Source organism: Mustela erminea, chromosome 11 (genome assembly GCF_009829155.1).
Source record: "Mustela erminea isolate mMusErm1 chromosome 11, mMusErm1.Pri, whole genome shotgun sequence".
NCBI classification, from domain to species: Eukaryota; Metazoa; Chordata; class Mammalia; order Carnivora; family Mustelidae; genus Mustela; species Mustela erminea.
In genome coordinates this window covers 17811827-17836398 of record NC_045624.1, presented here as the reverse complement: position 1 = coordinate 17836398, position 24572 = coordinate 17811827, and the positions used below count along the sequence as shown (strand labels likewise).

General features: G+C 41.4%; 1 protein-coding gene across 7 annotated transcripts in view; it reads left to right on the top strand.

The window, feature by feature from the left end:
* CALD1 (caldesmon 1) overlaps nucleotides 1-24342 on the top strand; it is a 120394-nt gene extending 96052 nt beyond the window's left edge. For 3 of the 7 annotated variants that reach the window (XM_032305844.1, XM_032305846.1, XM_032305842.1), the window contains 8 exons: nucleotides 2913-3177; nucleotides 5717-5857; nucleotides 10952-10995; nucleotides 11104-11182; nucleotides 13451-13588; nucleotides 14040-14135; nucleotides 19287-19367; nucleotides 21906-24342. In XM_032305844.1, the coding sequence (XP_032161735.1) occupies nucleotides 2913-3177; nucleotides 5717-5857; nucleotides 10952-10995; nucleotides 11104-11182; nucleotides 13451-13588; nucleotides 14040-14135; nucleotides 19287-19367; nucleotides 21906-21914 (853 nt within the window). In that variant the 3' untranslated portion in view covers nucleotides 21915-24342. Of the gene's footprint in view, nucleotides 1-2912; nucleotides 3178-5716; nucleotides 5858-10951; nucleotides 10996-11101; nucleotides 11183-13450; nucleotides 13589-14039; nucleotides 14136-19286; nucleotides 19368-21905 lie in introns of those variants that run through there. The other 4 variants (XM_032305849.1, XM_032305848.1, XM_032305843.1 and 1 more) reach the window with 3 other exon arrangements.
* The last annotated feature ends 230 nt before the right edge of the window (nucleotides 24343-24572 follow it).

The window sequence follows — 24572 nt, the reverse complement described above, 5'->3', positions numbered from 1 at the left end:
AGAGAGAGAGAGGGAAGCAGGCTCCCTGCTGAGCAGAGAGCCCGATGTGGGACTCGATCCCAGGACCCTGAGATCATGACCGAGCCAAAGGCAGCGGCTTAACCCTCTGAGCCACCCAGGCACCCCAGCAACGTGTTTTGAAGACAATTACCAATGTGATAATTCTAGTAGATAGCAAATTTAATTAAAGGAGCTCAGGGTCAGTAGGTGCTAATGACCTCTCTCCTCTCTTTATATGATTTATGTAAAAACACTAAGAATGCCAGTTCTGAAGTGAAATTTTAACATAAGGACCCCTGGGATAGTGTTTTGTCTCTTAACATGTTCCCAATTCTACAGTAAAATCCCTCTGGAGATTCCTTATTCGCAAGTTTTCTTTTTTTTTTTTTTTAAGGGTGATCTCTTTTCTTTTTTTTATGTTATTTTTTTAAGAGAGGGAGAGAGGAGAGAAGGGTCAGAGGGGCAGAGAGAGAGAGAAAATCTTAAGTGGGGTTCACGCCCAGGACAGAGCCCAACATGGGACGCGATTTTCAATCCTGAGATTCTAAGCCGAGCAGAAATCAAGAGTCAGACATCTAACCAACTGAGCCACCCAGGCACCCCTAATTTCAATTTTATTTGTAACTTATAAAAAAGTACCCATTTTCTTGCTGTTTGATAAGCTCTGCCATCTGATGAAGCATTGCTTCCACTGGAGCATGGAAGGTAGTCAGGCCTAGACTGTATAGATTCTAGAGACTTACAGGTAGGAAACATCCTCCCAAACTCTCTAGTCGTCAGTGTAGGAGGTGAGTCCTAGAGGCTAACATGCTTGATTTGGTTGATTTTTTATTTTTATGACAAACCATATTTAACTCCTGATAGAATTATAGTCCAATGGCAAGAAGTGTGTACTTAATAGAGAAACACTGGAATCTAATTGTGGCTCTACCACTTTCTTGCTACCAAAAGTTGGGCCAGGGGCGCCTGGGTGGCTCAGTGGGTTAAAGCCTCTGCCTTCGGCTCAGGTCATGATCTCAGGTTCTGAGATCGAGTCCTGCATCGGGCTCTCTGCTCAGCAGGGAGCCTGCTTCTCCCCCTCTCTCTGCCTGCCTCTCTGCCTGCTTGTGATCTCTGTCAAATAAATAAACAAAATCTTAAAAAAAAAAAAAGTTGGGCCAGACTGTTTTCTCTCTCACACATTGATTCCTAATTTGTAAAATGGCAGTATTTTTTAAAAAGATTTTATTTATATATTTGATAGAAAGAGACACAGAGAAGGAACATAAGCAGGCGGAGTGGGAGAGGGACTGAGCAGGGAGCCCGAGGCAGGGCTTGATCCCAGGACCCTGGTATCATGACCTGAGCTGAAGGCAGCCGCTTAATGACTGAGCCACCCAGGTGGTAGTATTAACCTAATCGGCTAACTCCCTAGTTATTGAGACTATTACATGAGATAATGATGTGAAAAGGGCCTATAAAGCATAAGTAACAGCCCTAACTATACCACATCACGGCTAATTTAGTAATTTTAAGTCACAATTAGGAATATTCCTGTCATGTTAGACCACACAAATTGAAGCCATAAGGTAGTGCTGTCATTACGAACTTTCTTGGAACAGCTGTGTAAGAAAGGACACGTATTACTGTACTTACAGCTCTTATTCAAGAGGCAAAGAGTAATTTCATCTCCAGAAATCGGCAGCCAGAGTCAAGTTCAAGAAATGGATAAGTAGATTTTTTTCGGTGCCTGCCCTAGTTTCAGCCATCTTTTCTTGTCACCTGCGCCTGAGCCTGCAAGTCTTCCGTTCTGATCCATGATTCTAGGGAGATCCAAATTAACCAGTAACTTATGGCAGAGGAGGTCACACCTAGATTTTAGAACTCAGTCTAATAGCACTGTTTTGCATTACATGCCTTCCTTGCCAGTAATAACTAGTATTTATGATAATAAATGTCAACAATTATTTAATATGTGGGATCCAAAGAATAGCCCAGGAGGTAAATAGAACAAATATTACTTGCCTGGTTTTTCCACTTCGTATCGTGCATTTATCATGGATTTTTCTTTAATTGTGGTAAAACACATAAAGTTTACTATCTTCGCCATTTTTAAGTGTACAACTCAGTAGTGTGAAGTGCATCACATTGTTGTGAAACATCTCCAGAACTTTGTCATCTTGCAAACCTGACCCTCTATACCCATGAGATAACTCCCCCCCTCCCCTCCCCACAGCCACTGGTAACCACCATTCTGCTTTGTTTCCCTGAACTGACTACTTGAGATAACTCATGTACGCGGCGTTAGGCAGGATTTGTCTTTTGGGGATGGGTTTATTTCAAGTAGCGTAATATCCTCAAGGTTCATCCATGTGACAGATCGCCTTCCTTTTTAAGGCTGCATAATAGTACACTGTATGTATGAACTGCTTTCTGTTCACTTGTTCATTTGTTGATGGGTATTGGGGTTGCTTCCACCTCTCCACTGTTGTGAATGACGCTGCTTGGAACAAGGGTGCACAAATATCTTCTCAAGATCCTGCTTTCAGTTCTCTGGGATATAGACACAGAAGTGGGGTTGCCGGTGCATATGGTGCTTTCACTGTTAATTTTTTGAGGAACCTCCCTGCTGTTTTCCATAGCGGTGGCACTCTTCTGTCCATTTTCCATGTACCATTTTGCCACTGACCATGTCTGTTTGCCTGGTTGTCCAGCTAGGAAACCAAGGGTAATTGGCAGAGAGGGATCAGATTCAGACCTTGAGGTTGCCGGCAGACTCCTGGACCCCTTGGGCTGGTGTGAAGACCCACTGTGTGATGAGGGGGAATAGAGATTTCTTTTGGGTGGGGGGTGCAAAGCGTGCAGACCAAAGTCCTTCCCTGGGGGAGGCTGCCAGACTAATGGTTGTCACCCGGCTCTGCATTTCCGGACAGCCGCCCCGGAGTGGGAGCAAGGGCTGGCGAGGCCAAGGAGGCCGAAGTCGCTTCGCAGGTGGAGGCCGGCAAGCGCCTGGAGGAACTTCGCCGTCGCCGCGGGGAAACCGAGAGCGAGGAGTTCGAGAAGCTCAAACAGAAGCAGCAAGAAGCAGCCCAGGAGCTGGAGGAGCTGAAGAAAAAGCGGGAGGAGCGAAGGAAGGTCCTAGAGGAGGAAGAGCAGAAGCGGAAGCAGGAGGAAGCAGAGAGAAAAGTCAGAGAGGAGGTAAGGAGGGCACAGCCTGCCTGCCCTGGGCCCCCAGTCCATGTCTGGTGACCCTTCGAGCCCAGGGAATAATTTTTTTCGTGGTGGAATGCTCCTGCTCTTTTGAGCATGGACTCTTACAAATATATTTGAAGAATAATAAGGCTAACCATGCACTGGGCACAGTTCTAAAACCTTCATCTGTAGCACTTTACATCCATTTATAACTTTCTGATGTGGGTAGTGTTATCCCATTTTTCAGATGAGGAGATTGAGGCACAGAGTGGATTAGTCATTTTTTCATGGTCCCATTTGCCTTAACCCATGCCCTATATTGTCTCTCAATAAAGAACAGGAAGCAGAGAAAGATGAAGTCTGCAGAGTAGTTATAAGAACCGGGAGTCACATGATAGTTGTTTTCTGATATTTGGAGAGTTTTGATAGGGAGATTTTTTAAAATAGCTTTTCTTTTTTTAATGGAAGAGTCAGAAAATGAGGTCATCACAAGCAGGGGCAGTATCTGCTTTGTCCATTACTGTAAACCCAGGAGCCAACACAGTGCCAGGCATGTAGCAGGAGCCCAGGAATGATGAACAGATGAATGTATTCCATCTTTTAAGACAGAACTAAAAACAACAGATAAAGTTACAAGAAGACAAAGTTTGAACACTGAAAAAGCACTTAACCAACTACAGCTTTACAAGGTGCATTCTTTCCTTTTATCCTGAGGTGTATTATTATCCTCACTTTGTAGACCAAAAAAAAGAGAATCAGATTATTTGAGTGACTTCTGTGAGTCACTTGACTAGTAAGTGATAGAATCAGTACTGGACCTTAATTCTCCAAATCAGCTTAGAGCTGTTCCCTTTGGTCTTAGGAGATAGTGACCTTCCATGATTTGAACTATGCAGAAAGACTTCCGATGGCTTTCTGACGTGGATCCTCTGTGAAAATTGGCTGACCACTGCAGAAAGTTTGGATAAATTATTCCAAGATCTCTTCCAACTCCAGCTCTCATTGAGCCAGTTGCCTTTGGTTGGGAAGTGCTTGGGATGATAGTGCCTTTGAATCAAACATACCTGGGCCAGGATCCTTTGCCATCTGCAAGTTGGGACCTCAGCAATTACTGAACTAAGATCAGCTAAAACTTCTTTACCTGTGGAATAATGTCTACTTACAGCACTGATGCCAGGATTAAATAGATCATTGTGTTCATGGTGCCTGGTAATTATAATTATTGTTATCATTGTTATTGTTATTTAGAGGAGCAGAGTATCAATGAAGGCAGAAGAGAAACACTGACTCTTAGAATTGGATTGGACCTAGGAGATGATTTGATCTAACCTCCTACCAAACAGTCATTAGTCAGCAGAGCCACAATAACAAATTCCTATAGACTCGGTGGCTTATAAATAACAGAAGTTTATTTCTCACTGTTTTGGAAGTTGGGGAGTTGGAGATCAAGGCCAGCAAATTCTGTGCCTGGTGAGACCCCATTTCCCAGTTCATAGCAGTCTTCCCATCGTATCCTCGCTTGGCAGAAGGCGGAAGAGAGCTCTCTGGGTTCTCCTTAATAAGGGCACTAGTGCCATTCATGAAGACTTTACTCTCATGATCTAATCACCTTCCAAAGGCCTCAACTCCTAAAACCATCACTTTGAGAGCTAGGACTTTAATTAGATGAATGGGGGTGGGCACAGACATTCAGCCCATAAGACAGAGAATCATTCTGCCAGATGAACATCCAGTCTCTGTTTAAGGATATATAGTTTGAAAACTACAAAAGACACACACATCTCTCAGTCCATCATTCATAGAGGATGTGTGACTTGATCAGTGCTCTGAATGTTTGGCCTGAGAGAGAAGACGGGGAGAGTATCGTAGACCAGAAGGAAGGTACAAAGGGGTTACTGAGACACACTGTGAACATCTCTGACTTCTGTGGTGCAGTGTCTACATATTTTCAGGTTTGTCCAACCATCTAAAATAATCTCAGTTGAGGCAGGGACAACCATAAAATTATCTCTTACATAATTTGGTGACTCTAAGAACTTAGATTTATATAACTTTGCACATCAGCTATCTCATTTGCCTTCACAACTTTCACAACTCTCCTAGCAAGGTAGGAGAAGGGACATTTACCTCCCTTTTACGTACACAGAAACGGAAGATCAGTGTTAAATGACGTGACCGGATGGTAACGACAACGATCAGCTTCATGCTGAGCACGAGGCCTGGCATTTTACATGGGTTTTCTCATTTAGCCTCATGACAGCTACCATAGCCTCATTTCACGGATGATAAACTGAGGTACATGAGCAGAGAAGTGAAGGGGCCAAGGTCACACAGTTGGGAAGTGGCCACACCAGAGTGTGAGTCAGGCAGTTGGACTTGCCAGCTCAGGCTTAACCTCTGGCCACTGCCCTTGAGGAAGGGGTGGCATCCAGTCCAGAACCCAGCTCGTTTTCCTCTGGGACTAGTGCTTTCTGCCCTCTGGCCCTCCTACCTTCTGGCTTGAAGCTCATACTGATGTCCTTGTTATGTGTTCTTTCTCCGTCAGGAAGAGAAGAGGAGGCTAAAGGAAGAGATTGAAAGGCGACGGGCAGAAGCTGCCGAGAAACGTCAGAAGATGCCCGAAGACAGCTTATCAGATGACAAGAAGCCATTCAAGTGTTTCACTCCTAAAGGTTCATCTCTCAAGGTATTTCTTATTCCCATGAAGTTTTCTTGTAACACCTCCGTTATAATGTGATGAAAACTGGATTTTAGCCCGTTCCTGACTTAGTCATCGTTCAAAGCCTTTGCTTCATTTAGCTTTTTGCTCCTTTCAGCCTTTTCAGAGCTCTTCTTTGTAGCATGTAGGGAGGAGAGAAATAAAGCAGAGAGCTTTGTATCTGTTGTTTGTTAGATGCTTTGGTAAGCATTAAAGTGACATTCGACGATTATCTCTAGATTTCAGTGACCCATGCCCTCCAGATGCCTCATCCCTTCAAGCTGTTGAAAATGGAAACATTAAAAGTTTATAAAGTGGGCAACTATACTATAAAGGTTTGAGCCACTTTTCATACTAGCCATTCACTTTTAATTTGTCATTATTAAAAGTAGGGCAGCTGGAAACGGTACTGGTCATATCTGAAAGCTGTTATCCCGGGAGGAGATGAAATGTAACTTGGGGATCCTTTGCCAGGATGAGTTTGGTCCCGGCACTGCCTTCGAGGAGTCCGCTCCTAACTGATGGAAGAGGGAAGTGCTGGCAAGAGAAGAGAGGACGAGCAGGAGGGAGCCCAGTCAAGGACTTGAGGGGAGGGTTGGCATGCAGAGAAAAGAGAACAGAAGCAAGAAAGCACTATCTGTTATTTGTACTAAATGCCATTATTTTTAAATATGTGGGGGGGTTTTTTGAGAATGAACATTCATTGAGCACCTGGCACAGTGAAGATAGTCAAGAAATATTTGCTGAATGATTGCTGAATGCATAAATAAATGAATGAATCTTCAGAGATTGGAGCTTTTAACACTTTTATTTCTCCCTCATTTTCCATCAAACTAGCAAAGCTACCAAGTGTGGATGATGGGTAAAACCAGTAGAGAATCATGGCCAGGCTCCAGCTGCTTAAATATACGTGTGTGTGTCTATAATTGTGTGTGTGAGGTCATCTCATGTGGCCCACTAAAGTGAACAAAACCCAGTTACTTACATTTTACAGTTACTACCTGTTTCACAGGAAAATCAGCGTGTTTGATCCTTAAGGAGCTCTGCTTAGTCTTTATGATCATCTGGGTCCCAGTCATAGTCTGATGCCTCCCACATAAACTCCTTATACTCGAACCCTCTCTTCTCAAGATCTGCTCCCAGGAGAATCGGAACTAAGCCACAGGGGGATTTTATTGTTTCATATTTGATATTTATAACATACCTAATGGTGGCTATGTACTATGAAGGAGAGAAGTGCAAAGCAAGGTCTTTGCCCCCAAGGCGTTACCACAGTCAGGGGAATCCCAAGAATAACCAGGTAACCGACTGCAGACTTGGTAGGCAGTGACATCTCAGAGCAGAGCGCAATGAGTAGAAAGAAGCTTTATGGAGTGGGTGAGGTTTATGGTTGGACACTGAAATTTGGATTTCATAGTTTTCCTATGTCTCCAAATGTTCTTTTTTGGATTTTTAAGCCGTTTAAAATATAAAACTCATTCTTAGCTTGAGAGCTATGTGAAAACTATGGCCTGCCTAAGGCCCATAGGCACATGGGCCATAGTTTGCAGACCCTGCTGTAGAAGAAAGAGCAGAAAGGCAGCAGCAACAACAACAAAACAAGCAAAGCAAAACACAAAAGCAAAAAACAAAAACCCCACGCGATTCAGGTTATCTCCATGCAGTTACCAGAGTTCTGTTCTCAGCCTGGGTCCTTGTGTTTCTGGCTCATCCATAATCAAAGAAAGCTGTGTTCTCTCTCTCTACCCTCCTTGACATCTCACTCAAGCTAAACTTTCTTTGTACAGGCTTGATAACATGAAGAAAGCCAGAGTCATCTAAGCTTCTAGTTGCTGTTCTTTTCAGGAGAAACTACAGCCCTTCATCGTTTCCTTCTCCAAATAGCTCCTCGCTACTAAATTATTCAACTTAACTAACTTCTCTGGTCTTTCCCTAAGCCAGATTCCTGGCTTCCCATTTCATCCAGCATTCCTGGGAAGCCATTCATCTATTCCCTCTGCTAGAGAAGCATGTGTGAGCAAATTATTTATGTTAAAAAGAAACAAAAACTGTTTAATTCCTATATAACAGAGACATGCTTTCAGGCACAGGCAGCCTATTGCTTTTTTTCCATAGTATGTGCCTTGAAGAATTTGCTGTGGCTCTGGTTTTGGAGCTCAGTTTCATATTCTATGATTGAATTCCTACAGTTGTTGATACTCTTGGCCCTGCGACTTTTATAAGTGGTCATAAGTTAAGATTGTAGAATGCCAGTGCGAGGGAAAACATTTGCTATTTGACCTCAAAGTATTATCAACTCATGTATTTTGTTAAGTTCTCATGACTCCTATTCCTTGTCTGGGAAACTCTGAATCTGGTTTCTCACAGTTAAAATTTTGTTAGCAGTGAATGGTTTTTCTTACATAAAACATACGCAGAGCAAATTTTAAGTGAATTAAATTTAAAATTGGGTTTTTATTATTGTTGTTTTCATATTTCGGTGGTAGAAGGGGTGTAGAGTAGGAGAGAGCCAATTTTCTAAAATGAATAGCATGCGGGCTTTCCCTTCAGTTTTATCGAGACAACACTGCCACCTCTTGGTCTGCGGAAGAACCGATTGCTCTCGTTAAAGTCCTTTTACGGAACTTTGTTTAGTGTATAAATTCAGTACACCTTGTTACATTATCTAGTTGAAGTTAAGGATGTCCCAATAGGAATGCATCAGTAATGGACGGTGAGACCTGACAAAATGTGATGATGAAGTCAAGCTGTGTTTGATGTCATAGGTACAAAAGGAAATGTCAGAGTTGGAGAATCTCTGTCATTTGAATTAATGGGATAGGCAAGGTTAGCAGGCTCATCCCAGAGTTGGAAGGATGCCGGCAGTGCTACAAAAACCAAGGCTCACCTCTGCCGCCCCTTCCTCATGCCTCTCTCCTTCCCCTGTGCGTTTCATTCCTCCATCCCCCCTGCCCTGCTCCCCAAATCTCCATGCTCTGTCCCAAATGTCCTGTTTACTGTAACTCATGCACTTCTCTCCCCCGCAACTTCCATAAACTCATTGATGAACCTGTGTAAGCTAGAAACTAAAAACCTCAGCTCAGAATCCAAACTACTGAAAAACTTCTCTTCTCCACTGACCCCACAGACTTACTTCTCCCAAAGCCTTATTTTCTTCTTCTCTTTACTATGGTACCTGTCATTGAGTGTGAAGTATTTTGTTTGTTTGTTTCTACTAGTCTCCCCTAGTCATTGTGTTCTTCTTAAAGAATGGGACACTGTCTTACACACTGCTGAGTGTTCAACTTTATAGAGTGAGTGCTCAGTATGTAACTTATTGGTTAGTTTAGCTGACTCGCTGTCAGCATTAAAGGATGGATGGATGGATGGATGGATGGATGGATGGATGGATAATATTAAAAAATGGCAGCGCATTGCATGGTTTCAATGTATTTCACCTTACTCAGCTGGGAACTTTTTCTCCAGAAGTGCAGATCTAAGTTATATTAAAATCAGAAGAAAATTTTTAACACAATTTGCATCCCATAAACTCAGGGCTACTGATAAGACTTTTTTGTATGAAGTTTTATTTTTAATGAGTTTGCATTTATCATTGTGAGAAATCATTGAAAAGAATGAAATGCCCCCACTAACATCTTTAAAGATGTCACTCAACTGATATTAGGAGTGAAGCATTTTTCCAAAAAACCTTAACTGTGTTTACTAAAAAGTCCATGAGTCCCAGGACAGTCCAGGCCAGAAAGAGCCACTACCATCTCAGAAGACTCTAGGGGACACTAAACCACAGCAGCCTGGAGTGTCTGAAGTCTGGTAGATTCCTTGGCTGCCCTGAACAGGGCAAAAAATGGACCCCTTGGGCACGTGTGTGCTTTGGCACAGGCAGTCATTTGCAGAGGTTTTAGTATTTGCTGATTTTGGTAGGTGATAAGTGACAGAGGCTATTTCTCCCCTGACATTGGGTATCCAGAGGAGTCAACAGATACTTGCTGACTTACATAGAACATCTGATTCGATTCATACAGTTTTAGTGAAATACCATGTTTGATTTAGTAGCTTTAGTTTTAGTAGAAGGAATTTCCTAGCTTTTTTTTTTTTTTTTAAGATTTTATTTATTTGACAGACAGAGATCACAAGTAGGCAGAGAGGCAGGCAGAGGGGAGGTGGAGCAGGCTCCCTGCTGAGCAGAGAGCCCAATTCGGGGCTCGATCCCAGGACCCTGAGACCATGATCTGAGTCGAAGGCAGAGGCTTTAACCCACTGAGCCACCCAGGCACCCCTGGAATCATAATTTTTAGCAAATACAAATGGCACTTTATTGCTTTGGTTATAATTACTCAGGGATCCCTGAGATCATGACCTGAGCTGAAAGCAGAGGCTTAACCCACTGAGCCACCCAGGCACCCAGAAGTTCCTAGCTTTAAAGAGAAAAGGGTTTCTATTAAAGACTACCATTTCATATATACCCATCAGTTTTTCTGGGCTTTTTTCAGCCATTCCCACTTGGGCTAATGGGGGTTTCATGGGAGACGTCAGCCTTGAGGAGTCGTGCCCCAGATCTCAGTCTCCTCCCATCCCCATCTTCCATGTTCAAGGCCAATTAAATTCAGCCGTTGGCTCCCTGCTGTCAGTTAGGAAGCCAGGCTAAGCAGGAGGGGAAGAGTTCACAGTTCCTCGTTATCTTGCTCATCCGATCCTATTGCACACTAAATACATAGTTAAAATGCTGTGGGAAATTTTTGTTAATCAAATACCATGGTATATCTATACTCATATAAATATGTCATAAAGGGTAACGGCATGTGCTTTTGGAAAAAATGGTTGTGACCTTGTTTCAGAGGCATTTTTATTCCATTTCTGTCTGGTCTTTAATTTGGCTCCAGAACTTTGTATTTCCCCACACTTTCTCTATCGGCTACCATTGGTCCCCTCCAAATCTCACTCTCAAATACCTCGTAAGTAGTTTTATTATTACTGTTACCCTATACACTCTCTGGTGCTTTTACTTCCCAAGGCGCATGGGCTGAGAAACGTTGTTTATAAGCTGCAAATATTCACTGGGTCTTTCTTTTTTTCAATTCCTAGATAGAAGAGCGAGCGGAATTTTTGAATAAATCTGTACAAAAAAGGTAAATATGGTTGATTATTCAGTTGAGAATTATCAGCTGTTGTATATATGGAAAGATTCTCTCTTGTATTTTTATGTGTATATGTGTGTGTGTTTATTCACATAACAGTGGCATCAAATCAACTCATCAAGCAGCAGTCGTCTCCAAGATTGACAGCAGACTGGAGCAGTACACCAGTGCGATTGAGGTGAGGTGGCCTTAGTGTCATGGGCAGAGACAGACTGTGTGGGTGGATGACCAGAGAGGCCTAGGACAGTAATCAGGTCCAGTAACCACATCACTGTGTTGGAATATTAGTGATGCTTCATTATACTTCAAACTAGTTACAAAAAAGAGCAGTGATAAAGATAAATTATAGAAGATTTTAACTGAATTGTTTTCTACTTTCAGCCGGAATATTCCTTTTTTTTTTTTTTTAAGATTTTATTTATTTGTTTGACACAGTGAGAGAGAGATCACCCAGAGGCAAGCAGAGAGAGGGGGGAAGCAGGCTCCCTGCTGAGCAGAGAGCCTGATGCGGGGCTCGATCCCGGGACCCTGAGATCATAACCTGAGCCGAAGGCAGAGGCTTAACCCACTGAACCACCCAGGTGCCCCACAGCCAGAATATTCTTTAATGAAGCTGTTACTCATTTAATGAACGGGCTCCTTGGTACTGAACTATGTTACTTGTATGGGCATAAGTATATCTTCAATATCCTTAATTATTTTTAACCCACTGAGCCACCCAGGCGCCCCTCCTTAATTATTTTTAAAATGTATTTCCATATGTAGTTTAAACAGTTCCAACTGTGCTTAATCCTTTTTTAATCTATAAAAACTTTTATTATCAAATAAAAGTAGTAGTATAAGTTAATATAAAGGCAATAGACTAGGTTTAATCATCATCAATGTGCTTGAAAGACCATAGTTTTATGCTTCTTTCTGTTCCAACTTTTTTCCAACCCATTCCCACAGAAAGGGGGGTCTACATGATTTGGAAATAGAGTATATTTCCAAGTACCAAAGCACTTGGTACAGGGCCATTGAAGAAGATGTGTTTTTTTCTCCTTTTGTAGTTTTAGTCAATGGTTTTACCCTCCCAATGTGTATCAGAACACCTGCTATAAAGTAATTGGATCCGTTTGGTTTGATTTTTCTCCTCTCCTTTGTGCAGAGTAGAGATACCTATAAAATAGTTCACAAACAAATGATAAGAGGGAATAAGAAAGAGAGAGGTCTGGATGATTTATCAAATGAATAATCAAGTCCTAGTACTGAAGAGGTGATTTTTCACAAGACTAAGTGTCCAGAAAAATATAAGACAAATTGCAGATAGTTATTTCCTGTGGTTGAATTGATCAGAGCTTTAATAGGAAAGCCGAGACTGTGGCTTCAGAACTTACACAGTCCTGGGAGATTTTCTTACGTGCGGCCACTGATGGTACGTACGCCTCACCCTGGTTGGCCCCCTTGCCAGCACATGCCATGGGCCACAGAGCAGGACCACCAGAGAAACTGTAGGCTTCTGGGAATGCCCATCGCTGCTGCTGAAAACATACTGTGAATGCACACCTTCCATTTTTACATTGTTCTTCCCTGTTTCTGGTACATTCTCCATACACAGATCTCCATTTTTCAACATGTCCCTGCCTTTGGTCCTTTGTATATGCCCTTCCCTCTACATGGAATGACACTCCTCACATAGCCACTTCCAAACCTTCTGTAGCATCTCTCTTTAAATGTCACTTCTTGGGCGCCTGGGTGGCTCAGTGGGTTAAGCCGCTGCCTTCGGCTCAGGTCATGATCTCGGGGTCCTGGGATCGAGTCCTGCATCGGGCTCTCTGCTCAGCGGGGAGCCTGCTTCCCTCTCTCTCTCTTTCTCTGCCTGCCTCTCCATCTACTTGTGATTTCTCTGTGTCAAATAAATAAATAAAATCTTTAAAAATAAATAAATAAATAAATAAATGTCACTTCTTCAGAGGGGCCATCTTTGCTGCCTTAAACTGTTATTCCCCTCACGGCTGCCCTCTGGGAGAGCTTTACATACTACATTTCTCTTTCGTAGCACTTTCCACATTAAGAGATAAATACTTGTATAACTAGTTACTGTTGTTCACACAGCAGACTGTCTTGAGCAGCTCTGTATCCCCAGAGCCTAGCACAGTGCCCTGCACACACACAGCCCTTACCTGTTAAGGAAACAACATGAAATACCACCTTCGCTATCAGCGGTGTCCCAGGAGGAGGCATCATTTCATTTTTGGAAGACCCTCTGACGTAGGTCCTCTGGTTTATTTGAGGCATATGTGTCATCAGAATGTAGTTTCACAACAGAATTTTTGGAGAAGGTGATTTTTTTTTTTTTTTACTGTCACCACAAATTTTAAATGATCATGTTGAAGAAGACAAGCTCACCAGAATCTTATGAACAGACTTCTCAGCACGAACCCTAAAGATAGTTCACACATTCCAGGGAACAAAAACCGCCAAACCTCTGAAGCCAGCGGCCTCGGATCTTCCCGTTCCTGCTGAAGGTGTCCGCAACATCAAGAGCATGTGGGAGAAAGGGAATGTGTTTTCATCCCCCACTGTGTCAGGCACACCGAATAAGGTCAGTAGACGATTTGGGTCTTTTAATTTGAGAGGCTGGATTTTTTGTTTTCTTTTTTCCTTTTTTTTTTTTTAAAGAATCATACTGCTTAATTATAAAAAGCAGTGAAGAAGATGTTAATTCTCTCAGAGACAATGTGTTCAGGAGGCTAGACTGTGTCCTGTGCTCTGACCACGGTATTCTAAATGAAGTGCCTGAAATTAATCATCAACCCCTGGGAGTGGGGGTGGGGTGAGGCGCAGGGAAAAGAAAACCAGATAACATTGTCTTTAAATATCAAGTTTAAGATTTAGTTTGCTCAAAATATTAAAGATAGAGATCAATAATTGATTAGTGTCACATAATGGTTATGTGAAGAAATACCTAGTAGTATTTTTGAGGTTACTTCAAAGGTTTTTTTCCAAGTAAGGTTTATTTTTTTTTCTGTAATATTGGATTATTGACTTTGTAGGAGACTGCTGGCTTGAAGGTGGGGGTTTCCAGCCGCATCAATGAATGGCTAACCAAAACCCCAGATGGAAATAAGTCACCCGCTCCCAAACCGTCTGTAAGTAGCTCTGGGTTTTTCTGAAGTGTTTTGATCTCAGTTTCCAGCAGCATAAGGTCTGTTTTCCTGGGAAAGACAGGTGCTTCTCTCCTTTGCTGCCACCCCGAACAACAAACGAGGAGAGGCTCAGAATGCGAGCAGTCCAGCGCAGAGGGTAGAATGGTGCCACAGTCACCTCAGCACCCTGAGCGGGGCAACTCGCCAGAGCTTGAAGCATCCACAGTTTACACTCTTAACTAGTCTGTTGGCTTAGCTTCCATTCTATAAATCGCAGTTAGGAATTTGAAAGTAAAAATGGCGAATTATCTTGGCCGCTTCTCAGTCAAGGGCACTCCTAGAGTTATTCCCAAAAGAATGTGTATGTTGGCTATTTTGAACCCATATTTTCTAATTTGCCTAATTTCTGTAACTTAACACAAAAATACAGTTATTGGGCAGTTGTTGAAATAATTGCTATAATTTTATTGTCAACACCTCCAAAGGAAAGCCATTAAAAAAAAAAAAAAAACAGGCAGTAAAACTGGAAACTATAAAAACTGGTTATGAATGTTATTTTTGGAAATCTAACATTTTCTTCTTAAGTGTGGCTATCTTACTATAAAAATGTTCTTTTAAATTTTTCACTGAATGTCTGTGATAATTGCCTTACATTTATCATTATAACCAAAAACCTTATTAAGCTCCCTACTATATATTAGTGGGCTTTCTCTGTTAAGTTGCTTTTATACCTTTGTTGTGCCCAAGGGAGCAGAGCCTCTATTGGTATAACCACTCCAAACCAGAGGTAGAAGAAAAACCTTCTCAATCACTGGCCTCTGCATTGTTGAGCATTTAATTGCATTCATTGACTCCACATTTAATCTCCAAAGTAGTCAGTAAAGTTTATCACTTTTCCAACTTAAAAAGAAAAAATGGAAATATTTCCATACGTTTCATGGGTACAACTCCTTGTAATCAAGTAATTTTCAGCCTGAGATTGTTTGCACTAGGGCTCACGGGAGGTATAAAACTAATGTAAACCCAAGTTAAAACTGAAAAGTCAATATATTGGAAAAAAAATCTTTCCCCCATCCAAGTAGATACGGAAAGAGGGGTCTGTAACTGGAGACAGTTTAGGCAAGGGATCATACCCAAAAGGTATATTCTCTTTAGTGCCTCAAATTTCCCAAGCACCAAAGGTGACATAAAGAGTAGGAATTACTTTTTTTTAATGGTAACTTATATAAGTTTTGTGTGTACAGACGAGTGATTATTAACTTTTCTGAATTTTGGGCCCTTTTGAAAACCCAGTGAAATCAAAGGGCACTCTCCCCTCAAATACACATGTGATACTAATTGAGCAAGTTCGTAGACCCCCTGAAGGTCTCACGAGATAGAAAGGCTAAAGAGAGAAAGGTATATGTTTTTTCTTCTTTGATGAGTATAGCACATCACTAGACGAGATGGTTACTTTTTCACATTTACAGTTTGGCAATCTCACTCATTTCTAAACCATATTATACCCCTGTGTTTGGTGTAGGACTTGACCTTACTCTTTTAACAGTACCATAACTGATAAGTTATCTTCATCCATGTTGTCCTAATGGGAGTGTTAAGAGATTTAACTTAGTTATTACTACAACAGGTATAATAACTGTGCAGATTTTCTGGAAGGACCAAAAGGTATTACAGGGAAATTACAAAACCATTGCCTGCCTTACCTGTGATTTAGTAAGCAATTTGCAGACCATCTCCGAGAGGATGGAGAGGAAAGGAAGGAAATGCATCAATTAGTATAGATTGGGGTGATATCTTTTTTCCCATGTCTCATTGGATTTGGTAGACTAATGTGACTTCCTAGATGAAGGTCAGACTGGAAGAAAACAAATGTAATTTGTTGTCAATAACGGCTTGTTTGAATGTGCTTGGTAAGCAGATTTAAGCTTTGTGCACATCCCAGGTGTAGTGCACCTGGTGCCATGTTGAAGTCTGAATAAGCAACATGGTAGTCTCTTTGGGAGAGGACATGACTTGCAGCCCAGCAAGGGCAAGATGGTAACTCAGAGACAGAATGGATCTAGCAGAAAAGAGATGAAATCTTGCATAAAACTTGTCAGGAAAACATTAAGTCTGGGAGAGCAGCATAGACAGATCAAGCAAGGAACTTGTTCAAGTTTTATCCAGGGGGTTCTCACACTGGTGGGCTAAGATCTAGGTTGTTTGAGCTGCTTTATTTCCCTTTTTAAAATTGTAATTTGAACACAGTATTGAGGTGCAGAGGTATACAGTCTTGAATTTGTTGATTCCCTCTTTTTTTAAAAAAAAAGATTTTATTTATTTATTTGACAGTGATCACAAGCAGGCAGGGAGGCAGGCAGAGAGAGAGAGAAAGGAGGCTCCCCGCTGGGCAGAGAGCCCGATGCAAGGCTCAATCCCAGGACCCTGGGATCATGACCTAAACTGAAGGCAGAGGCTTTAACCCACTGAGCCACCCAGGTGCCCCAACTTTTTTTTTTTTTTTTTTGGAGTTTCTTATATCAGGTCTCTTTGGGCATTTATGTTTCTAGCCTGGCCCTTCGTCTAGGCATCTAAGTTTGACACCCTTGGGACTCTGAGCCCAGCCCAGGATGTCAGAGGATTACCTAAAGATAGCAGCCATTGGGGACCCCCAAAGGGGCCTTCTGATTTGGAATCAGAGGTGATTTATCCTCAGCTCCTTTTTTATAGTCCTTGGTATACACGAGTGGAGGGGAAAGCCTGGGTTTGTTTTGGCAAGTGTGCGGCATATGTCCACTAAGGAAAAAAAATCAGAGGAAAATTCTTTCCCAAAACAGTCCTCACCCAGTGAAGCCTCAAGCAGGGAAGGAGCAATCCACAGGATTAGAGTTCTGTTCTACAACTCCCCGAAGAGAAAAACGACCCTTTACCACGAGTTACATAGTAATTTTCATATATGCTAAAAATCAAAGGTGTTCAAAGTAGTTTGTCAACCAGTATTTTTAGGGTGTCTGAAAATTAACTTACTCAGAATTAAACACTATCTATACCTGATTCTTTACTGGGACACCTCCTGCTATTTGTGGGCAGAATTTATAGGATTTTGGTATAACTTTATAACTAGAATTCAGTTCTGAGTATGTCGTCTTTATCTGGCTTGACTGTTCGTTGTGTCTAACCTGCATGTTATATACAGCAATTAAGTGCTAATTTGTCTTTCTTTTTGTTTAAAAAGTCCCAACAATGTCTTTCTCAGCTGAATTCTCTTCTTCATTCTCTGATCTCTGGTTGACTGGAAACCTGCTTCTCCTGACTTCATTTCTCCCTCTTCTTCTGGAGTGGGTCTTTCTCTAGAATGTAGTCTGGCCAGGTAATTGCATTTATATTTCCCCTTTGATTTAACATGCCAGCTTACCACCTGGATGTTCATATTTTCTTGAGATGGACTCTTTAAACTCTGCAAGTGCTCTCAAAAGGTTAATAGTCAGGATTTAAGGGAACTACAATTCACTTTCTTCAGTAAAAGAACATTCATGTGAAAGAATAATAATTGTTTTATATGAATCAAATAAATAAAGTAATAATAGCCACTTTCCAGAGCTTCCATTAGTATGTTCCTAATTATAGTTTCCCAAATTTTAAAACAGTCGTCCAGACAGTTTGGCAGCTTCTACCTACATTGGCAAATGTAGTGGAATTCTTCAAAAACAACCTGATGTGTTGCTTCTGGTTCCAAGTTAAATAGGTGTAACTCTCTAATGGAATATCAGGAATCCAGGCCACAACAGAAATCTAGAAACTCAGTAAGATTAAGGTAAATCTGAAATGCTTCACTTGGTACCATTTACCCAGTGAATTTTCAGTGTCAAGATTTCAATAGTATCTATCAAAACTGTCCATTTAGACCAGTGTCTGTGGATAAACGCAATCGTTATTAGCTTTGCCTTCCTAATGAGAAAAGGTTTTGCCAAAATAAACATTACTATTTCAGTAAAACACATTTATTTTCTACAAACCACCTTTGCCAAGTACTAGTATAAGCAAATGCTGGAAGAAAAGTACATGGAAACAGAAATTTGGATCCCTTTCCAAACCGGATTCATTCTGAGGTAGTAAATAATGAATCAAAGCTATGTGACTGTTGCCAATCATTATTTCAGTGTTTTCTTCCCAAGATTTCCGCATGCTCTCACACATATCATCAACTCACCTTCTCTTACGGGTATACCCTGTGGTACATGTTTCGTTTTGTGGGCTAGCTTGTACTACTGTCCTTCCGAACTGCCCATTTGCTCCTTAGGAAACAACATGATTTTAGTCTGACGGAAGTGCAGTTAGTTGAGCTGCCCAGGGCCAGACTCTAAGATAGTAATTTGAATGCAAATACTTTACTTGGGAAGCAAAGAAAACACTATAGGAAGTGAGTCAGGGCAAAGAAGGAAGCCAGTAATGCTATTTAAAGTCACCACATGGGCTATCAAAGCTTAATCCCACTGAGGCACCCTGGAAACCACCATAGAACACACACTTCCCAGTTTTCCCACCTGAGGCGTGCGTGAGCCTGAGAAATACTCTTGCACCAAATCTCACCAGTGAGGAATTGAGGACTGCCCCTGGGGGTGTTAACTCTCTGAACTTCCAGCCTACCTCCTGGGTGGGCAGAGTGGGCATCGGTGCCCAGAGAAAGACCCCAGGCCAAGAAAGGGAGTGTTGGCGTTTGGAAGTCAGGCTGGTCTGCACTGAAGTCCTAAAGGTGTAGGGAATCCACCAGAATGCTGAAAGAAGGCTGATCTGCAAGAGGTGACCTGCTTATCCAACCCCAAAAGAGTTAAAACTAACTTACATTCTATTCACTTCTAAGAGCATGAAAAGTTGAAAATAGGCTGCATTATTTTAAATGTGCTTATATTCCAATTCTACTGATCAATAAACAGGAAGCCCTCGGTGGAGGCTGGATCATTCCAGCCCATTCTCCTATCATAACATAGACCAAGGTCTATATAAAAACAAACAGTGGCTAATGATCCTTTTGATTCCATCCATTTCGAATCACCAGGATAAAGTGTATTAAATAAGAAATTAATTCAGACAAACTACAGAAGTGGGGATTTATTTAGAGCTGGCCAGAAAATATAAATGGCCACCTATCAACAACTTCTTCTTTTTCATCATTAGGATTTGAGGCCAGGAGACGTATCTGGCAAGCGGAACCTCTGGGAAAAGCAATCTGTGGATAAGGTCACTTCTCCCACTAAGGTAATCTCCTGGGAAGATTTGCTTTTCATAGGTTCTTTTCCTGCTGTATCGTGCAGTATGATGTCTCAGGGTCAAATGAGAAATATCGCTGATCCACAGAGCCTTGTCTAGGTGACCATCAGCTTCTGAAAAGTTGCATGTGGTACAGTGAGAAGTAAAGCTCACAGAGCCTGCTGCATTGTCGGCTTGTCAGTCATGCGACATAAATAGTCCGGACCTGTGGAGTGGTCCACAATAAGACATTCTAGAAGCACCATCGTGGTAGGAGTGTTAACCACAGAGGTAGTATGGTACAAATAAGCATGCTCTATACTTCCTTACACGGTCCAGGCTTGGACCGTGACCATCACCTAGGGGGGAAACATCGGTCTCCCTGAGTGGCCCCAAAGCTGCTTTCTAGACCCATTACATTGTCAGGAGTCTAGGACCCAAGGTTGCTGTGGGGAAAAAATTAAAATAATATTTAAAAGTCAGACAAAACTTGCTACCCTAAGAAAACCAATGGCTAAGAGTGCTTGGATTTGTCTTTTTTTGGTCTTCCCATCAATGGGTATGCTCATTTCGTCATAAAGGAGGCTCTAGACAATATCTAAATGATACTCCAACTGAAAATAGGACTGTCTGTTGTCCAAGGAGCTAATTCAGCTTCTGATTGTAGCCCTTCCCCACTTCAAGCAATAAGCCCAGTTTTTTCCTTTAACAGAGGGAAAATTGAAGAGAGAGAGAGATCAGAGAGCAACCATAAGCAGGATTAGAGCAGTCTGCTTACAGGTCGATTTAGAAGCACTTTTCAAGCAAACCCAGGGCTGGGGAACACCTCAAAGGCAACCAGAGGTTCTCTACAGGTCCGTGAAGTCAGGGAATCACTTGCCCTTTCCTACTTTGACATGTTCCTCAGTCTGGCACAGCTGCCTAATGTGCTCTTCCGTCTTGATTAGTTACTGATTGCTCTACATTCCAGCAAAATCCAATGGCCCAGTCTCTCTATTTAAGGTGATTTTTAAATAACTTTTCTAAATATATTAAAGTACCTGGTAATAATTATCACCACTACAAACCACTATATCCGCCCTATGCAAGGAACTGTTCCACCTTCTTAAGCTACATTATCTCCTTTGACCTTCCAACCACCCTGTGAAGTGGTCTTACTTTCACCCTTGTCTAGAGCTGAGGGAAGCAAAGCACAGGGACATGAACTTTCCCCAACGACCCAACAATAAGTTAGCAAAGCCTGCATCCAAACTCTGGCCGTCCGGTCTGAGCCTACGATCTTAACCACTATGCATGGCCCTTTCGTTGGAGGATTGCATAGTTAGCAGAAAATAGAAATCTTGAAAGTTCCTTGCACGATTTTCTCCTGGTGGAGGAAGGGTAAGGGGATTGTTTATTGTTTCTTTTTGAAGACAAAGAATGTACTTTTGTTGGCCTAAGCCATCATGGCCCCTCTAGCATCCATCTCCGACCTCTTGAAAATGGCAGTTGAATGTGTATATAGTCTGCTTTCTGAGTGGAAGGTGCCAGCTGTCCTAGCCCGTCCGCACAGGTTTCATAGAGCCTCTCAGGAAAACATTCCTCTGAGCCAGGGTTCTGGGAAGTGGAGTACAGAGACGATCTGGAATGGTAACACTCCAAAGAACACCACTCATGTTCATCGCAACATGACTGGTGCTCCTTGGAACTGGGCTGTGTGGTGATACAAGGTGGGAAGGTGACGGGGTAGTCTCCACAAGTACCACCCCCTCGTCCTCGGTCATACCACAGAACTCTCTGTACAGTAATAATAATACAGCCATGAGGCCCAGAACTGAGTTTACAAGGTAGCAGAGCAGGCAGCAACTCTGCTGCAAGATGTCAGACTCACTACACGTCTGGCCGTCATTCCTCGGAAATGCAGATTCACAACACCAAGGCTTGTGAATACATCAGCGAGGAATTCTAGCAGTTAGTTGTAGAAATGGTATACAAATAAGAGTGTGGGCCAGATAAGTTTCAAGGATCCGGGTGTAAGAATAGGAGGGAAGAAATTAAACCCCCCCCCCAAAAAAAAAAAATAGGAGAAAACTAAAGATAAGCACATTCCATTTCGTCATTGTCCTTGATGTGGCCAAGACTGAGCCACTCGCCATGTTTGCCTGTTTTGGAAAGCGCACTAGGGATTCCTGGCCCTTCGAGTGGAGGTCTTTTGTTTTGTTTTTTGTTTTTTGTTTTTTAAATGTTCCTTGACTGTGAACACCACAAGCAAGGCTAAAGACCAAGATGGGGAAGGGGGAATATAAAGAAGAAAGAAACAAAGAGAAAAGAAAGAAGGGGGAGAGAGAAAGAAAGAGGGAAAAGGAAAGGAAAAAGGAAGGGGTAAAATCAGCAGAAAAGAGGGAGACGAGAAGATAAGGAACATATTTGAACAGAATACCAACAATAATCCTCCCCTTCTTAAATATTTATTCCTGCCGTATTTCAATTATTTTTTTTTTCTTCTTATGACACAAAACATCTGGCTGAAACGCCATGACCTGCGGATTTAAAGCTCTCTTCTCTTAGCAGGTTTGAGAGAGTTCAAGAAAGAACCCAAAGTAGCCGCTCAAGATGCTGGACCAGCTCAGTTGGAGAGGGCTAGTTTGCTCTGTTTTATATTTATGTTGATTTACTAAATTGAGTTCATTTCCTCTTGTTTTATTTTTCATTATCCCAGTAAACCCATGTATATTATCACTATATTTAATAATCACAGTCTAGAGATGTTCATGGTAAAAGTACTGCCTTTGCACAGGAGCCTGTTTCTAAAGAAACCCATGCTGTGAAATAGAGACTTGCCTACTGATCAGCCTAACTCTGTCTGAGCAGTGACACCAGCCACACCGGAAGTCAGCTAAAGGAGCCTCACATTGAAAATTGCCTGAGAAATGTGTGCAGTGTCCAGAAAAACAAATCCTAGTGGTTTGGTTTGGTTTGGTTTGGTTTTTATTTTAAATACAGAAGTCATGTTGTTTCTGCACTTTAGCATAAAGCATGGAAGAAATTATCTTATTCTAGGCAATTGTAACAGTCTCTGAAAGTAACCCGTTTCAGATTTGAGATACTGCAATCATGATTGTCTTAAAACAAACAAACAAAAAAAGATGTACTGTTCAGGTATTGCTTTTTTCATGCTGATGAGTATCTAAATTGGATAATGATGTTAGGTGACATTGGTACTGATTCGTTAGGTTGGTTGCTTTGTGGATTTCTTTGGTAGTGATAGCGAACCACATTTTAGATGACCCGATCATGTATGTATGTGCATACACGTATACAAACACACTAATGGTAGAAAGCTTTTTTATGTGCTAGACTATTATATTTAGCAGTATGTCCTTGTAACTAGCCAATATCACAGCTTTTTAAAAATTAAAAATCACACTATTATATTAATATTTCATATTTGCCAATAGATACATGGCAGAATAGGTATTGATATGTTTCCAATGCCCGATAACCTGTAAGAAGAAAAGAGAAAAGTGTCAAAATTAGTTGACATTTTCTATAAAACATAGTATTTAGTTTATAATTAAAAACAATCTTGAAGTCCGGTGGGAATTTGTCCTAAAGCTACCGTCTCGGTCAAACACAAAGCTTGCTCAGAACTCTATTCTCTTCTTAAAATCAAGTCCACAGTAGGTTGGCTTAGATGATAAATGAGGTCTCTTCCATCTCCAAAATTTGAAGACCAGCATTTTTGTCACAAAATCGTACAGATTGGAATTCCACATGTGGGTATCCTAAGACCAACTTCGGCTAATGTTTGGAGGCAGAGAAGAAAAGTGAGCAAAAGCCAGTATTTAGGAGTCATGACAGTATTTCCGTTCTTCATAGACCGAAACATATTTTAAATTAAACTTTTCTACTTTTATTAGTCATTGGTACTTGTAGCTGACAACATGTTGAATTTTCAAAAAAAAAAATGTAACTTAGTCCTGCCTTTTCCCCCAAGAGTCTATTGACTTGTCATTTTTACATTTTGCACACACAATCTAGATATCACGTCTTATTTTAGCTTACTAGTGCTCATCTATTCTCCACAATAGATGATAAAAGAGTCTTCCAGTGTCTTGCAGTATGTTCTAGCATAGAAATATACATGTAGTTTAATTCTATAAACTTATACCTCATTTGACTTAACCAAAATTTTCTTAGTCTCAACTCCTACCACATTAAGGGAGACTCTCAGATGACTCTTTTCTAATCTACAGTACTGCCCTAGAAGAGCTAGCCAGGGCAAGGCTGGCATGCAGAGTGACCACTGCCTTCTAGAGTCTATTTTCCTCATAAATCAGTAAAGAATTGTTGAATCCTCTAGCTTTAGCACACCTGGACCAAAGGAAGGAAAGCCACGAGGACTGCACTGGTCATCTATCCATGACAGAGTAGACATGAGTCTATGATAAAGTGAACTAGAATTCGCACGTAGTTCCTGATTTTAGCATTCACTCCCGTAATTCGAGTGAAATGGATCAGAGTTTGAATTAAGGCCCATGGTGAAGCAATGTTGCTTTGTTGTATTTCTGACTAAGAGTTTCTCCTGATCACTATTATTTTTTTTTTCCTAAAAAGTCTAAAGTTGAGAAGAGACTGTATCGATCCTGACTTTCATTCCAATATTGGATGGAATAAGTTTTAGGGTAGAATTTTGTTAAGTTTGGATTTAATCTTTTAAAAAATAAATTCCTTGTTTACTTGTCTGATTATAATTCTCTGTTATCTTTAAGAGGTAAGACTGCAAGGTGACTAGCATGTTCTGTGAATCTGCCATTCCTAAAAATTTTATAAACACTTGATATTTTTCACTGATAATTGATCGCTGCAATAAATATATATTGTGAAAATGCATCCACAATAAATGGAATTCCTCCAATGTCTCTGACTTGCTTATTTTTTATGCACTGTATTGATTACAAATAAGAGTTATATCTGTTTTAATAAAGATGGTGGCATAGCAAAATTTGTATTTCAGATTGAGTATTGGTTTCACTCTTCTTTTTTTTTTTTTTTAAAGATTTTATTTATTTACTTGACAGAGAGAGATCACAAGTAGGCAGAGAGAGAGAAGAGGCAGGGGAAGCAGGTTCCCTGCTGAGCATGGAGCCTGATGCGGGACTTGATCCCAGAACCCTGAGATCATGACCTGAGCCAAAGGCAGAAGCTTAACCCACCAAGCCACCCAGGCGCCCT